The sequence below is a fragment of the Hippopotamus amphibius genome, chromosome 9, assembly GCF_030028045.1.
Source record: "Hippopotamus amphibius kiboko isolate mHipAmp2 chromosome 9, mHipAmp2.hap2, whole genome shotgun sequence".
NCBI lineage: Eukaryota > Metazoa > Chordata > Mammalia > Artiodactyla > Hippopotamidae > Hippopotamus > Hippopotamus amphibius.
In genome coordinates, this window is record NC_080194.1 from 105,861,073 (window position 1) to 105,877,652 (window position 16,580).

Genomic DNA, 16,580 nt, shown 5'->3' on the forward strand with positions numbered 1-16,580 from the left:
GTCAACTCATATTTTTTCCGTCGCTATCATAAATACAAAACCCCTCGTCACAGAGGGAGACCACGACAAGACATAAATTAAAATGAACAATGCCCGCTCTGGTATCACCCGTGGTGATGTGACTGCCACACACGGGGAGACGCAGTTCTGGCCAGCACCCCACTTCTCGGGTGGACAAAGCATGGCCGGGCGAGGGGCAGGGTCTGAGCTGGATCTGAGGGGTTCTGGGGGCCTCACAGAGCCCCCTATCTTCTCCACTCTCCTCTCCCCCTCCCTTCCCCAAGTCTTTGCCTGTATCCGATGTCTTGGGCTCCTGCCCCTCATCCCCATTCTCCTCCTCATCCCCCTCCTCTCTCCTCTCCCTCCTCCTCCTTCTCCTCCTCCTCCTCTATCTAAAAGTTAGCTCTCCTACCATGTGATCCTGCAGTCCCACTCCTGGGCATATATCTGGAGAAAAACATGGTCCGAAAGAACACATGCAGGCCAGTGTTCATCGCAGCACCGTTTACAATAGTTATCCCTTTCTCTTCTGCTCTCCTGGAACCTCCTACTTCTCCCGCTCTTACTCTGAATAATCGCTCTGGCTGTTGGGATTCCCCTCTTCCGGTGGGAACGTGGAGGTTCCCATTTTGAGGATCGGCATTGCGTGGCTCTGTGGTGGCTCTGTGGTGGTGTCTAGTCACTTACCTCTTGTAGATTTCAGTTTTTCCTTTTGTAAAATGGGTTGGTAATCCCTGCCTTACCTACTTCCCCAGACAGAGCAGCAAGACTGGGTGTTTTTTTAAAAAACATCTTGGGAAACCCCCTAAACAGTGTTACTAATTGGGGTGAGGCACCCCACCCCAAACCCTCCCACAGATGACCTTCTGCCATCCCACTCTTGTTGCAACATATGGTCCACGAGCAAAGACTTTCCACCCTGCTCAGCCCGGTCCTCACCCTTCTCCTACATGATGCCTCTGCCTCTTCCTTCTCTAGCTATCCCTCCCAGCACCCCCTGAGTCATAAAACCGAGAGTCAGCAGGCAATCCCCTCTGAAGGGTTGAGGAGCAAAGATTAGAAGGGGCTTCCTGAAAGGGACCCGTGAGAAGCCCTTGCGTGCGTAAAGGGCTCTCATTGAATGCTCCCCAATCTCTACCAGGTGAGGGTTGTTCCTGCTGGCTGGGGAGGGGAAGGTGCAAAGCTAGTAAGGAGGTAACTGGGATGCTCAGCACTTTTCAGTCCATAAATGAGGACGATGAGGAGATCAGGCACTGCTGGCCTCCTCAACTTCAGTCTTGTCCCCATCAGAGGACCCGCCTCGTGGCTCCTCTGTGTACACGCTGACCCCAGCTGTGCTGGGCAGAGACCACGTGGCAGTCCCTGATCCAGAGTCGGTCGGTTATATATTCCATTCTACAAACACTGGCCATGGGACAGGTGATCTGCACGGGACTTGGTGGGTGTGGAAATGAGACATTGATCTCGAGGTGTTCATGGTCAAGTGGGAGACGTAGACCCACAGCCTGTCATCATCAGCCAGGTGATGTGAGCCACTGTGCTGTCACACAGGTGTGCTCCTGGGAGGCCAGAGCAGGGAGGCGGGAGAAAGCCAGGTGTTTCCATGAGAGGTGGGATGGAGAGGGCTGGGAGAGGGTTTGGGAATGGATGCAACAGTGACAAGAGTCTCTAAACATGGGGTCCCAGGCTGGGAGCCTGGAATTCAGGGTGGAGTGAGGTGGGTGTCCTATCCCACTGTGTCTGACAACTGAGCGGAGTATTACGGTTTTCAAGGCCCCAGCACGGTCCCCACTGCCTTTCATCCTCCAAATCTCCGCACAGTCATCCCCACACTCTCCACAAGTGCGTTCTCCATTCTCCTCCCAGCAGAACTGGCCCGTCCTCCCCATGTCCCCCATTCCTCTGCGCACACCCCTTGTCTCAGGCTTGAGTCCCCAAAGGAGACCCTGAGACGAGGACTTGGGGGCCAGTAGTTTACCAGATGGTGCTTCCAGGGGAAACTAGTGCGGGAGGGAGAAACACACCCCAAAGGAGCGGGACAGCCAAGTCCTGACTTGCAGTAGGAAACTGGCTCCATGCCACCAGGAACCAGAGAAACAGAGCATGTCCCCTTGGACCTGGAGTCTGTACCCCTCCAGCAGGCATTGATTGGTCAAGGGCTTCCCCGAGGATGTAAATTCCCAGGCACTTCCCACTTTCCTAGAGCCTGCAGCCCAGGCGGCTCCGGCAGCTTGGGGGCTGCGAATGCACGGTCACCAAGAGCTGGTGTGTATCAACATGGGAAAGGGGTCCGAGGGGACAGTAATAAACAGAGACAGCATCTGCTTCGCTCCAGCCCACTCCACCAGCACCTGTAACAGTTGATTCTGCGCACCTGATCTCACATCTGCCTCCCCACCAGAAGCCTGGCACATGGTACATGCCTAATGAGAGTTGGTGAATGAATGAATGAATGAAAGGAAGGAGAGGATGACTTTACCCATTTTCAGATGAAGAAACTGAGGCTCAGAGACGTGAATGATCAGCACAGCCAGGATCCCCATCAGCCTCTGTCTGTGCATCCAACATATTTGCACTTCTCCCTGGTGGAGCCATGCCCTCCTCCTCCAGCCCTTTCTTAGAGTGCCAAGATAACCCCTGACTCAGCTGGCAACAACTTCCCCTTTGCAGATCTGAGGCTTCCAGGACTTTGAAGGAGGGGAGGGGAAGGCTCCCCAAAGAGAGGAGGCTATATAAGCACATGTTTCCTCCTAGCTGCCCTGGTAAAGGCCAGGGGGTAGTTGGAGTGCTCTGCAGGGAACCAGGCATCCCAGCCCCTGTCCTCCTGCCCCCCGCTGTGAGCCCTGAGCTGCCTCCTCTGCTCTCCAGGACATGGCAGGCCCCGTGACCGTGGCAACCAGCCTCCTGCTCCTTGCGCTGTGCACCTACGGCATGGCCCCTGCAGGTAAGAGCTCTGACCCCGCCCTGGGTCTCTCAGGCAGGACGGCCGTTCTAAGGGCGTGGCTGGGCTGGCACAGCAGAGGATGGAGGACCGAGCAGCCTGGGTCTGGAGGGGACTGCTGGGAAAATGCTGAGCACCTCAGTGGGGGCAGCCCAGTAGCTGGACTGGAGGTGCTTGGCACAGGGGACGGGGTCCATGTTGAAGCCCAGGGTCTAGGGCAGGCTGGCAGAGAACACGGCTCTTCTCTCTCCTGTCTTTCAGCCTCTGTGATCATCCCCTCTTCCTGTTGCATATCCTTCATTTCCAAGAAAATTCCCGAGAGCCGAGTGATAAGCTACCAGCTGTCAAACGAGAGCGTCTGCCCCAAGGCCGGAGTGATGTAAGTAATTACTTCTCCTCCGCCACCTAGCAGGAAGCGAGTGGGGAGAGATGAGCCTCCAGGGTCATGCTGGGGTCATGAGGGCCCTGCTCTGTGATCCTGGGGAGGTCACCTCACCTCTCTGAGCCTCAGCTTCCTCACCCATAAGACTAAGAAGAGGACTCAGAGTTGACAGTCATGTATTGAGCGCCAAATATATCCGAGGCACCATTCGGGGCATGTAACATTCCCTTAACCAACCCTCTCAGCCGTTCTATGAGCTGGAGTTGGTTACCACCATCTTACAGGGGCAACTGAGGCTCAGAAAGGTGACCTACTCAAGGTCACTTAGGACTCCAAATAACTTCAGAGTTATACGACAGCAAGTGTGAGCTGCCTTTGTAAACCGTGGCATGCTGCAGAAATGTGCTCTCTTCTTAACCCAGAAGGTAGTATTTATCATGCGTAGTCATTTACCTGTAGTGAATTGTTTGAAGTTGTTAACACTTGTTTACGTTTTTTTTTACACTACAGCATTTATGTAGTGGTTTACAGAGTTCATGGAATTATTTTTATCAGTATGGAAATTAATTAAAACTTTGAATCTTTATTTTGCCTGCATCTTTGAGGAAAAAAAAATTCTGTTATTATTCATAATTTTCCCCACTGGCACCAGAGCCAGCTCTGCAGCCTGGATGCCCCACTCGGAGCATCCAGCTCTGGCATCCTTATCGGCTACACCTCCTTGCACAGTGTGGGAACTGGAGGCCTTTTTTTCTTGGGGGTTTTCGATGCATCTTCTCCTCTCGTCCCTGTGGGTAGACCTTGTGTCTCTCCCTTCAGACCCAGTGTTATCTAAAGGCAGGCCTGGGCCTCCCCCATCTGACAAGGAGGTCATTGAACATGAACATGAGGTTATTGAAATAAAGGGCTGCTGACGTACAGAGAGAAGACATTGATCGTGTCAGGAACCTGCCAGGAGGCTGGGGCAGCAGCGTGTCCACTGGGCTTCCATGCGACCTCCTCAGGAAAGGAAGGGATCCAACCCCCCTGCCAGGCCTCATGTGTGCCCTGTCACTCTTCCCCCAGCTTCACCACCAGGAAGGGCCACAGGTTCTGTGCTGACCCCAAGCTGCTGTGGGTCCAGAGGTACGTGAAGAACTTGGATGACAAGTGGAAGAAAGCCTCCACTAGGACCAAGCTGATGGGTGCCAAAGTCGCTGTCCAGAGGCACCCTGCCAACCGCACCTTCATCTAACCCCCACCCAGCCCCGGGCCCTGAGCTTGGGCCTGCGTCTCGTCCCCTGACAGGCTGCTTGGGGCCTGGAGAGCCAGCGGTGGTGGGTAGAGTGCTGGAGTTCTTGTTTCTCAGTGTCATTCTCAGGGGATGTGTCCGGTCCATTAAAAAACTCAAGGCAGGGGAGGCCTGCTCCTGGGGCCTGAACAGGGGCTTCAAGCATCCCGGGCCTCTTGCCTTCCCAAAGCTGGGGGAGAAGGTCCCACAAGGAGGACCACGGTGGCCCTTTATCCTCCCCTTGACCTGGAGCTGGCCCTTCTCTGACCTCTGGGTTGCATCAGAGCCAAGTGCACGAGGCCTACCCTGCAAACAGACTCTGCTTGTGCCTCCGCCTGCAGCGGGCTTCCACGGGCTCTCTGGTCTTGCGGTGGGACCTACGGGCTGTCTGTCTATCTGTCTGGGGATGGGCAACCTCTCAACACCTTTAGCTCTCCGTCACAGAGGGGATGCTCCTGGCCTGTCCCGCTTACAGCCTCCCGCGTGAATAAAAACCCAGCAAAAGCGCAGGGCTCTTTGCCGCATTCACTGCCAGATCCTGGCCCTCCTCGCCCACCTCTCATGGGATTTGATTCACAAAGTTTTTCAGGAACTCACTGGTTTTTGTAATGAAAAGGACCTGGAGGACCTGGGTGGGGGGCCAGCCTGGGGAGTTGAATTCCTTTGTGAAGATATGGGTTAAAGGAGGTGCTTTGCTTCACGGCAAGGCTCGTTCTGCGCTGCTTTGGGGACAAAGACCCACTCTGCCTTTAAGGCTGGTCTTTCCCCACATTTTGGTGATGGGATGGGAGCTGAGGAGGGAGAGGATCCCAGCTTTTTTTTTTTTCTATACTGTGTGATTTGTATGTCGAGTGTAGATGGACACACTAGCTGTTCTCAAATAACAATCCAAGTAAAATGTGATTTCTCCATCGAAGGTGGCCATGTCTTGCCTGTTCTCTTCTCCCTTGGGCGGCAGGGTTGGGGTGTCAACAGTGAAGTGTGTGCCCCAGAAATCGCCCTGAGCTGGGAGGGAATGAAAGCACCTGAGTCCAGGGCATCCCAGAAGTGGTCGTGCCCTGCCCTTGGGAGTCTTGTTATGAACCTTGGAAAACATACTTGCATAGCTGGATTCAGTTAAATTTATAAAAAATTTCAACAGAGCATATTACTGCGCAAGGAGCTGTTTCGGCAGCCAAAGACTGTTACATAATAGAAGGTGGTCTCTGGATTCAAAGGATTAGGAGAAAAATAACACACCCAACACTCACAAATCAAAAGCAGTGTGGATCTAATACCAATCCTGACTGATAAGCTGCAGGACCTTGAATATGTCACTTAACCTCTCTGAGCCTCAGTTTCCATCGTCTATAAAATGGGGATAAGGAAACCTTTCTATTTTGTTTGGGTTTTTCCCAGAAGCAGTCCCTGAAACAAAGATTTGGTTTCAAATATTCTATTTGGGAGGCAGAGGAAATAACACCAGGAGAATGAGGTAATACAAGGGAAGGAAGGTAGCCAATAAGAGTGTGTTATGGAGCAGAGGGAAATTAGCGCTCCAGCCACTGGGAAGTGGTGTGAGACCCACCCCTCAGAATTACACCCCGCTCCATCAGTCATTGTCAGCCAGGGGGAGGAGCGGTCTTCCTGCAGGTGGGGGGCAGGGCAAACTTGCATGGTTCAAAACAAGCCCTCAAGTGCGGAGAGTCTGCAGAACACGGAAAGGCCTGGCCGCAGACCATTAAGGTTCTTTTAACTCAGATACAAAGCAGGATCGAGGGTATCGTAAACAACAAGAGAGGACATCCCAGTGGGGGAGGAAAGCCTGCAGAAATGCTTGGCACAGAGCTGGCATCTGAACGGTGATTAAGCTTTCACTCTGGAAAGAAGAACATTTCTTCTCCTCCTCCTCCTCCACCTCCTCCTCCTCCTTCTTTTAAAGCATCTTTGCTTCTCTCTTTTCTTTTTCTGGCCGCGTTATGTGGCTACGTGGGATCCAGTTCCTCAACCAGTTCCCCTGCAGTGGAAGCAAAGAGTCCTAACCCCTAGACCACCAGGGAATTCCCCCAAGAGTGTTTTTCTAAGAATGGAAGAGAGCTGGCATCTTCAGGGATCAGAAACTGCACTACAAACAGACATTGGCCAGATCATAGGCGACAGCAGAACTCTGACCCACAGCCTCTGTAGCAACCAGCCCAGAACCAGCACAAGATTGGTCATGACTGCCAGCTTCCTAATTGTCCCCTTTTTCCAACTCAGAACCAACCAGAGAACGCCAAATATATTCCCAAATCAATCACAGATGACGTCTGCTTTCTAGTTATCCCACCTCCAGCTTCCCGGACCAAGAGCCTCCAATCAAGGCATATTTGCAGACTTCCCTGGTGGCTCAGTGGTTACGCATCCACCTGCCAATGCAGGCAACACAGGTTCAATCCCTGGTCTGGGAACATCCCACACGCTGCAGAGCAACTAAGCCCGTGTGTCACAACTACTGAAGCCTGTGCACCTAGAGCCCGTGCTCTGCAACAAGAAGCCACTGCACTAAGAAGCCCGTGCACCACAATAAAGAGTAGCCCCCCTCACCACAACTAGAGAAAGCCCACATGCAGCAATGAAGACTCAGTGCAGTGAAAAATAAATAAATAAAAATAATAAATAAATCTTTAAAAACAAAAAAAGAGACATATTTGCAGCTTCCCTCTAGTCCTCTGTGAAGCCCTCCCACTCCCTGGTGGCCTGTGAGTCTCTGCCAAAGGCAAGTGATGTGTCTGACTCCCTTGATAGAGCAAGCACTGAATAAAATACCTATGCTGGTTCTTATCTGATGGTTCTTGTTTATTTCATCAGGGAAGCTGTAAAATCTGGTACAGTTGCAGCTAGGGCCATGAAGGATTGGAGCAGGTGGTGGTGAGGAGGGGAGAGCCTCTAAGAGTGTGCAGAAGCTGGAACCCCGTCCTTCTGCTGGCAGGTGTGACTCCTGGACCAGCCTCTTTGGAGGACGGTCTGGTAGCATATGTTAAAATGCTAAACACGCATACCATTGACCCAGCAATTCCACCGCCAGAACTGTGTCCTACACATTTGCAGAGAGGTTCATGTACAAGGATGCCAGGCGGCACCATTTGTGGTTATAGAAAACTGGCAACAACCTAACTGCCCATGCATAGGGGACTCAGCAAAATTATATTTTTAAGTGAAAAAAAGCAAGGTGCCTAAGGGCAGGTACTACATGATCCTATTCATGCAAAAAAAAAAAAATACACGTATGCCAACAACTGTCAAGGGTGTGTCGACTGAAAACAATGCACAATGTGAGAGTTGCGAGTTCAGTTCTACTGGGGGCAAAATGAGGACGGCAGCCCGGGAGACCGCATTTTGGATAGCTCTGAGAATCTGCTCCAAAGAGGTGGTGGGGGGTGGGGAGGTCCGTAGATGTGTGGTTTTGTGAAGGGGGAGTACCTGCAATCGAGCACGTATTTTTTGCAGGTTTGTGCTAGTCTTGTGACGGTTACTGCTAGTCACGAGTTGCAGACGTCCCCACGGAGGATTTTGGTGCTTTTCTGGACATGAGGAGATGCAAGAGTTGGGCTCATAACGTTTTCTCCTGAAAATATCTCACTGTCTAAAGACCTATTCTGCCAGTTTTTCCCAGAACACAGAGTGCCTTATTCCTGATCTCCACCCTGAATTCCGTTCAGGGGGTGTCGAAGGTCAGCAACTGCCGCGGCTCGTAAGCTGATTCTTGTAGAGGCAGCCGGCAAGTGCCAATGTGTAGGTGACAGGTGGTTGCCTTTGGCAAGTCAGACTGGGAGTCAGGGAGAGAGAAGATACATCTTTATTAGTACTTTAATGGAGTTTTAAACTTCTTGCTGTGTGTATTTACCCCTTTGGTAATAAAAACTTGTGTACAGAAGCTGTCGATGCGTTGCCCACGTCCCTTTCCCTCGGGCTGTACCGTTCGGCATGCTCCTGACTTTTTCCAACAGCCAGGAGGATCTGCATCTCTGTGTCTGGGTGCTTCCTCCCGAAGGCTGCTCTGCTGGGTCAGGCCAGAAGTGCCAGGGAATGAACAGCCCCCAGGCAGCCCTCAGCCAATGGCTAATTCAAGTGGGTGTCTAACCACCATCCCAGGTCCCTAACTCCTTGGTCAGAATAGCTCTGGGGAGTGTGTTCTCCTCTATCTACCAATAGATGCTCTGTTTCCCAATCAGTTACTGGCTTGACAACACACCCTTCTGGCTACCACCCTTCTTGCTGGTGTCTCTGCCTCTCCTAAATAAACTCCTGAACCGTTGTCTCAGGGTTTGTTTCTGGGAGAATGCAAACCAAGTCAACCCATTTAAATGACAATAAAATAAAATAATAAAATAAAATAAAGGAGAGACCACTTGGTTTGGGAAGTCAGATGGACCTGGATTTGATCCTAGCCTTCTCAGTTTCTGGCTGTGTGATGCTGGAGGAAGCTAATTGAGCTCTCTGGCCTCAGTTTCCACATCTGTAAAATGAGCATAACAGAAGTATCTATTTCACGGGTTGGCTGTGAGGACTAAACAAGGCAATTAATGCGTGGGAAGCACTTAGCTTAATGCCTGGCACATAGTAAAGGCTGCAGGCAGGCTCAAGCTTAGGCAGGAGGCAGAGAAGCTGAAGCTGGTCTTGCTGTAGCCAGGGCACCCGACCGATACTTCTGTGGCCATTCCAGTGGTTCTGTGTCCCCTGCTTCCTCTTGTCTCATTTCTCTGGTGGCCATTAAATTCCTCTGGAGAAAGCATGCACTAATTGGAGTGCTGATTGCGGGGCACCTGAACTGTCCACCAGAAGTCTGGCCTGCCTTAGCTCAGTCTTGCTCTCGAATGTGAGCCTTGGCCACGGATGGCCAGTCTGTGTGGGGGGAGGTGACACCCTCCTGGCTGCTTCTGGGTGAGCCACCAGCATGATGACAATGCACTGGTCACCCACAGTCTTCCTCAAGCTACTGTCAACTTAAAAAACTTTGCACAACATGAGTGTTGCAAGTTGAGTTTATCTGGGGCAAAATGAGGACAGCAGCCTGGGAGACAGCATCCCAGACAGCTCTGAGAAACTGCTCCAAAGAGGCAGGGTGGAAGATTAATATATGTGAATTCTTTTTTTTTTTTTCTTTTGATGAAAGTCACATTTTATTTTTTAATTATTTTATCTTATTTTTTTAATTTTTATTTTATATTGCAGTATAGTTGATTAACAATGTTGTGTTAGTTACAGGGGTACAGCAAAGTGATTCAGTTCTATTCTTTTTCAAATTATCTTCCCATTTAGGTTATTAAAGACTATGAATTCTTGGTAAAGGAGGAGTACATGCAATCAAATACATTTCTTTGTAGGGGGTTTCTGCTCTTCATGAGGAGCAGACGTCACCATGTAGGGATTTCGTGCTTTTCTAGATATGAGGCGATGCAAGGGTTGGGCTCATAAAATCAGCTCCTGAAAACATCTAACTATCTGAAGACCTGTTCCGTCCAGCCCCAGCCCATTTTCCAAAGCCCAGAGGGCCTCCTTCCTTGTCTCCACCCTGAACTCCCTTCAGGGGGTGTAGAAGGTCAGCAGCTGCAGCAACACATGTGATTTAATCATTGTAGTAGAGGTAGATGGCAAGTGCCCATGGCAACTGCCAATTTATAGTTGACAAAGCCTTTGAACTTTTCAGAGCTTCATCCTGTCAACTATAAATTGGAACTTGCCCAACCCTTGCATCGCCTCATATCCAGAAAAGCACGAAATCCCTGCATGGTGACGCCTGCTCCTCGTGACGAGCAGAAACCCACTACAAAAAAATGTGTTTGATTGCATGTACTCCTCCTTACCAAGAATACATATATACTAACCTTCTCCCCTGCCTCTTTGGAACAGTTTCTCAGAGCTATCTGGGATGCTGTCTCCCGGGCTGCTGTCCTTATTTTGCCCCAAATAAGCTCAGCTCGCAACTCTCACGTTGTGCAAATTTTTTCAAGCCGACAGTTTTGGCGACCACGAATAAGGGACCCAGAGTGGACTTCTCTCCTTCGCCTGAACTCTACGAGGAACTGGAGCCATGGTACCAGCAGAGGCCCCTTGCACCCCATCCACCTCCTTGGAAAGTCCAGATGAATTTGGGTAAGTCTCTCCTGGTTCTCGGATCTCCCATAATGGTTGATGATCCTGAGTTTTCTTTGGAGGTGTAGCAGGTACCTGCCTCCTACCAGTTGAAAAATACTAGGGGGTGGGGGTGGGGGGCCTGGTTGAAGGATACCAGGGAAATACCCACTCAGCAGATAAATACTGGGTGGGGCTCAGTTGAAAGATCCTGAGGAATACCCACCAGGTGAAAGATCCTGGGGATGCCTGGTTGAAGGATACCGGGGAATAGCCACCCAGGTGAAAGATACTGGGGGGAACTGGATTGAAAAATATTGGGGAATACCCACCTAGGTGAAAGATACTGGGGGGGGGGGGCGGGGCTGGTTGAAAGATACCAGGGTTTGCTCAGTTGTTGGAGACTGAGTGGTCTTGGCTGAGTGGTTAGGTGAGAGGCTGATCTGACGCTTTTCCTCAATTCAGCTGCCTTAATGGAATTTGTCTGGATAAAAGTAAAGATATTACATGAGAGCTTTGCTCTGAAGACAAGGGACAAGAACTCCTCCGGGCCAGTATGGCTCTCTCAGGCGACTGAGAGATTTGCGGGAGTGGTGGAGACACAGTCCTCATACCGTGCAGTTGCCCATAGGGAAACCCACTCATTAATTAAAACACTGGCTCGCCGGGGGTCACAAAATAAGAACTGGCCATTCAGCGATCTGAGCACCCGTGGTGGTCTTAGACTACGGAAGGGAGGAGCGGGGCACATAAGAGAGCCGGGGTGATGCCTAGAGGGGTTAAGCTCACAAGCAGCACACTGGCCCACCACACAATCTCACTGTTTTTTGTTTTTGTTTTTTTATCCCAGACAAATTCAACTTTAAAATGGGAAATAGAGCCTCTCACAGAAACATGGGGCGTCATAAAGCCTCTTTCTAACACCCCAGCCAGGTTTATGTACATAGAAAAGCTTGTGCTTGCAAGTAACTACTTAATTGGGAAAGTTATATTAAGGAAGATCCCAACCTAAAATGATCAAATTGGGGTTCTTTTGATATTCCAAAAAATATTTTTGTGCACACAGTTAGAAGAAGAAGAAAAAAAAAAGCCAGGGGTAAGATCAAACAGACTAAATGGAATGCTTACTTTGATTGTTATCTGGAAGCTTCTAAAAGAAGTAATCATAGAGGAACTTCTTTGCAGGAGACCAACAATTAATTACTTGAAACTATATCAGACCAGCTTTTCAAAACCATTAAAAAAAAAAGGAATAAAAAGGAAAGGGGTATCTATGAAAATTATGAACCTTCAATTGCGTCAATTAAGTACACAATGCCAGTCAACGGTTTAACTGACCCCCATTTAATTCCCAACCAGTAGAAGAATCTAGCTTAAAGAAAAAAAATTCTCTGCAGAATTCTGTCCCTAAGGGAATAAATCCTACCAGGGAGAATCTGATTTTCTCTCCCTCTGCCTTGACCAGAGCTCTCAGGAACGAATATCTTATCTAAACCATCTCTAATTCCTGAGATTGAAAAGAAAAAAGAACAAAAAACTGGAAGAAGATATTCTTGTTGAATTTAATTCGGAAATGAGCTCTACTTGATTGGTTTAAGGAAAAACAGGCGCTTACAAATTGAACAATTCTAAGTACAAGAGAAATTAAGCTAACTTTCAGGTTCACATGCACTGGGAAATATTCAGTATCAAATTAATACCTGGTATTAATGTTTGTTTGTTGATTTAATTGTGGCTCCAAAAATAATCCAAAGCCCACCAATTCTTTGAACACTCCCCCAAACCTTCCCTATTTATCTTAAGAGGCTTGTAAGTATTAAACAAAGGGGAAAGTCATCTTGGGAGGAAATTGCTTGTACCTTTGAGATGCAAATGTTCTATCTGGTCATCTCAAGAACACTTGTCTCTGCCATCTTTTGATACAATTAAAAAAAAGAGTAAAATAATTTAGAACTTGACTTGTCAAGGATAAATAGAAATCTTAAGTGTCTTTTCTGTAAACAGTAGTAAAAGGGTTTAGCCATCTAGATAGGTGACCTCTAGAGAGGTGACTTCGATTTGTTTCTTCTGCTAGAAGTCAGTTTGAATCCAACCCCCTGTAACTGATGGCTTTTATATTGTACCTGACTCAGTGCTGAAATTTTGGAATGGGAACTATGAGGCCTCTGTGTTTGTTTGTGTGTTCATATGTATCTATATGTTTCCTGTAGGTGTATGGTAATGCCAAAAAGGAATTCATAAAAGAGCTCTATTTAATTGGCTTAAAAAATTAATTAAGCACTTATATAAATACTCAGAAATAGAAAATAATCTGGCCAGAATGAATTTCAGGTTCATGACATCTGGAAAATTCAGTACTAAACTGATATCTGGTATTGAAGGTGGCTTAAGCTTGTTGGTTTGATTAATATAGACATGTTTTAGAGTCATCAACATTAAGTATAATTTATATATTTTTTTATTGTGCCTAGGTATAATAAAAGCTAAATAAAATCTTGTTATATCTGTTACAAATTTGTCAGCAAGGAAAGTAACTTGATGTGAAGAAACTTCTAAGGAAAGAAAATGAAAATGAGATAAAAGTGTTGCAGAAATTGAATTGGTCTGTCGAGAAACCAAGCACCATACTTGAAGGGTTGGAGAACTCAGGTTTATTAAGTTGGTGGTCCCAGACGAGCTAATGCTCTAAAGTTTTGGGGCCCTGAGCTCAGGGTGAGCTTTACTTTTATAGGGGTCAGTGCACATGGTTACAGTTAGCATTGGTTGATTGGTTACTTGGTTACTATAGGTTACAGGCAGTTACAGAGCGCGGGAGTTGCTATGGGTTACGCACAGGGGGTTTCCAAACAAAAACTTGCAGGGGCAGGAGCAGAACATTCCATACTTAACAGAACATCTTAAGGTTACAGTTGACTGCTGCACCATCTTGTTCTTATCTCAGCGCAGCAAGCGAATTTTACAGAAGCAGAGAAAGCATGAAGTTATTTCTAGCTGAGTGCAAACTTCTAATTTTCCTCTTCAAGAGCTTTTAGATAAACTCTATTAAGAAGAATTATGCTTTAGGAATGTCTACCTAAAATAGTCTCTCCAGATTCTGGTAACTTGAAATTCTAGAGTTGCACTAAACTAAGTAATGAAAGCTTATTGACTAGCTAGGTCATTCCCAAATAAAATAAGATGCTGAAACATTACTTACTGAACATTGGTTTCCTTTTACAGAGAAACAAAAGGATATTTAGGACTATTGACAAATATGTTTGGTGCCACGTTCTGTAAAGAAAGAAAAAGTTTTTAAAAAACATCACTGGTATTTATATTCACCAATCTACAGAATGCTATCACAAAGGACAGTTCATGGTTGCTTAAAGAAAGTAGGATGTGTGTTTTCAGTAAAGAAGCCCTGAAGAATGGAATTACATTTTATTAAGGGGAAAGGAAGTAAGTCTGACTTACAGGTGGCTGTTTCTGAATGGGAAATAAAGTAGTGATACAGAAAGTGATATGAAGGTTTGTGGAAAGTGGACCCTGAGAGAAGAGTTTTGTGAATGATCAGGATTGGCTAAGTTTAGATAAATTTAGTTGAGTAAATTAATTTTAAAAGTAAGCTGGTGCAAAACTTGAATTTGGCTTTTCTCTCTGTTAAGAGGACAAGGTTTCTTAAAATGTTGAACTGCATTTTGATAACAGATTTTAAGTTTTCCTTACCTTTTAAGTGATCTGTTCTGTATTTGCCTTTGAAATCTTTTATTGTTACTTTGGCTAAGTGAATAACTATTGTTTCACAGTGACCTGTGAGCCTATCTGACTGAGTGTTCTAAACCCTTTTTGGTATTTTTTGACAAACTTCCTAAAACAAATTCTGATGAAGCCCTTTTGACCTCTAGCTAACTTCAGGATGCTTCAAAGGGCCCCTGAAACATCCCAAAGAGACATATAAACTAGGTTCGTTTGGTACATTAAGTTACATGGGAAGTATTGTCAAATGAATAATAAATCTTAGATTTTAGTATATGGTAATTGTTATTAAAATAGATATTCTAGAAACTATATGGAGTTCCTAAAATTCTGATATGTCCTGATAAAATATTATCAGTCATAATTCTAGTTATTATCTTAAAGTGTTATATGTCACATCAATAACCAGTTTCTTTGTCAATTACATTGCAATCAGATTTTAAACACGCCTTCTTAAGCCTTATGTCATTATAGACAGTTGTGGTTTTATTCTGATGTCCTTGCAAAAATACTTCCTCTTCAAGAAGATTTATAAAAAGGACTTCTGGATAAATACAGGTTTCTGACTTTCCGACCATGGGTAAGAAGTTGAAGAATCCTGACGAGAAAACTGATGGCTTCATAAGCTGTTAACAAAAAGGATTAGTTACATAGGACCGAGGAAACTGGTGAATATGGTTATCATAAATTTTATGGTTTCTATCTGAAAAATAACTGGTTTAAATCTGTGTTTTCCAGGTGTAAGGAAAACCTTTCCCTCAAACTAATTATGATTTACAGTAATTTGGTAAACTACACCTTTGTAAAGCAGGTTTGAAATATTTATCTTTTCTCTATCGGCTCCCTCCAGACATTGGAAACTCTTAGGTTCCCAGCAGCTTTGTCAGATAAGTTAGGAAGGCTACCTCACTAACAAGTATAGAAAACTCAAGGTATTTTGGGAACCTTGAAAAGGAAGGAATTCACCTACATCTGTTAGGCAAAAATCTGTGATAAGCCCAAGCCCTTGGCGTGGCTTTCCTAGCCCTGAGAGGTCTTTTTAAAAAGTCCAGTCTGAGACTATAAAAGTTTCAGCAAAGCAAAAAGCCTATATGATCAATTATAGTTACATAAATTATCAGGCCAAGTTTCTTTTGAGACCAGCCTTATTTTGCATGCAAATTAGTCTTAATTTGGTTATATTAGGTAAAAATGAGGGTAATTTTAGAGAGAAAAAGATTATGTTTCAATGAATATTAAGTCCCAGTTTTGCTGATGAAGTCTGTATTTACTATGATTCACTCCCTGGATAGTTCCTTGCTGTTATGCTATAGTAATGTAAAGTCTGAGTTTTTAAAAGGACGCTGTAAGTTTGTTTCTGAAGATTATCTCGGTGATCTATCTTTGCTTCAAAACCAGGTGCCCCACAAGCTGCAACCAGGGGATTATGCATACTAAAAAGGACATAATTTAAAGGACAATCTCGGGGCTTCCTAGGTGGTGCAGTGGTTAAGAATCCGCCTGCCAATGCAGAGGTCATGGGTTCGATCCCAGCTCCAGGAAGATCCCACATGCCGCGGAGCAACTAAGCCCGTGTGCCGAAAAAAAAAAAAGGACAATCTCCAACCTAGATGAAAGGACCCTTATCAGAGGAGAAACTACACTCACACCAGAGCGAGAAGAAGCCAACATCAGCAGTAGACAGCAAGCCCAAGATGCTGGACCTGACTCGTATGAGCATTTATAATGTTTTCTTGACTTCTTGGACCTTTTTATATAAATCAAATGTTTTTCTATCACGCGCACAATCCTATGCTAATTTTAAAAATCAATCCAATTGTCAGGTTTACGGCCAATACCTATGACTAGTACTTTTGGGTTGCCTTGGTGGATTTCTCCCCTCCAAGGCTCTAATTGGATGGCCTTTAGGAAATTTAGTCTAGAGAAAGAGAAAAAAATTATAGTCCTGTTTGGGGGATTCCCTCACTGGGCCAATTAATAATACCTGCTCTGGGCCTGGCCATAGATTTAAATTTTCTTTTAACATCACCCAAGCTCAATCAGAAAGACAAGCTAAGACTTAAACAAACAAAAACTGTCACCTCTCATCTATTAAAAGGAAACCTCCCACAATTATGGGATGGATTTATGTGGTTAACACCAGGCTATGATCATTTAAG

The 16,580-nt window shown here is 46.4% G+C and overlaps 1 protein-coding gene across 1 annotated transcript; it reads left to right on the plus strand.

The window, feature by feature from the left end:
• Positions 1 to 2,871: 2,871 nt before the first annotated feature.
• On the plus strand, positions 2,872 to 4,557 carry CCL24 (C-C motif chemokine ligand 24). Its single transcript, XM_057747312.1, has 3 exons — positions 2,872 to 2,944; positions 3,203 to 3,320; positions 4,389 to 4,557. Exons 1-3 carry the CDS (start codon positions 2,872 to 2,874, stop codon positions 4,555 to 4,557), a joined length of 360 nt encoding a protein of 119 aa, XP_057603295.1.
• The last annotated feature ends 12,023 nt before the right edge of the window (positions 4,558 to 16,580 follow it).

Excerpts from the sequence above, each read along its gene's own strand:
- CCL24 (XM_057747312.1), top strand. The coding sequence starts at position 2,872 with ATGGCAGGCCCCGTGACCGTGGCAACCAGCCTCCTGCTCCTTGCGCTG. Across the intron at positions 2,945-3,202 it reads CTACGGCATGGCCCCTGCAG|CCTCTGTGATCATCCCCTCT; the intron begins GTAAGAGCTCTG and ends CCTGTCTTTCAG. Across the intron at positions 3,321-4,388 it reads TGCCCCAAGGCCGGAGTGAT|CTTCACCACCAGGAAGGGCC; the intron begins GTAAGTAATTAC and ends CTCTTCCCCCAG.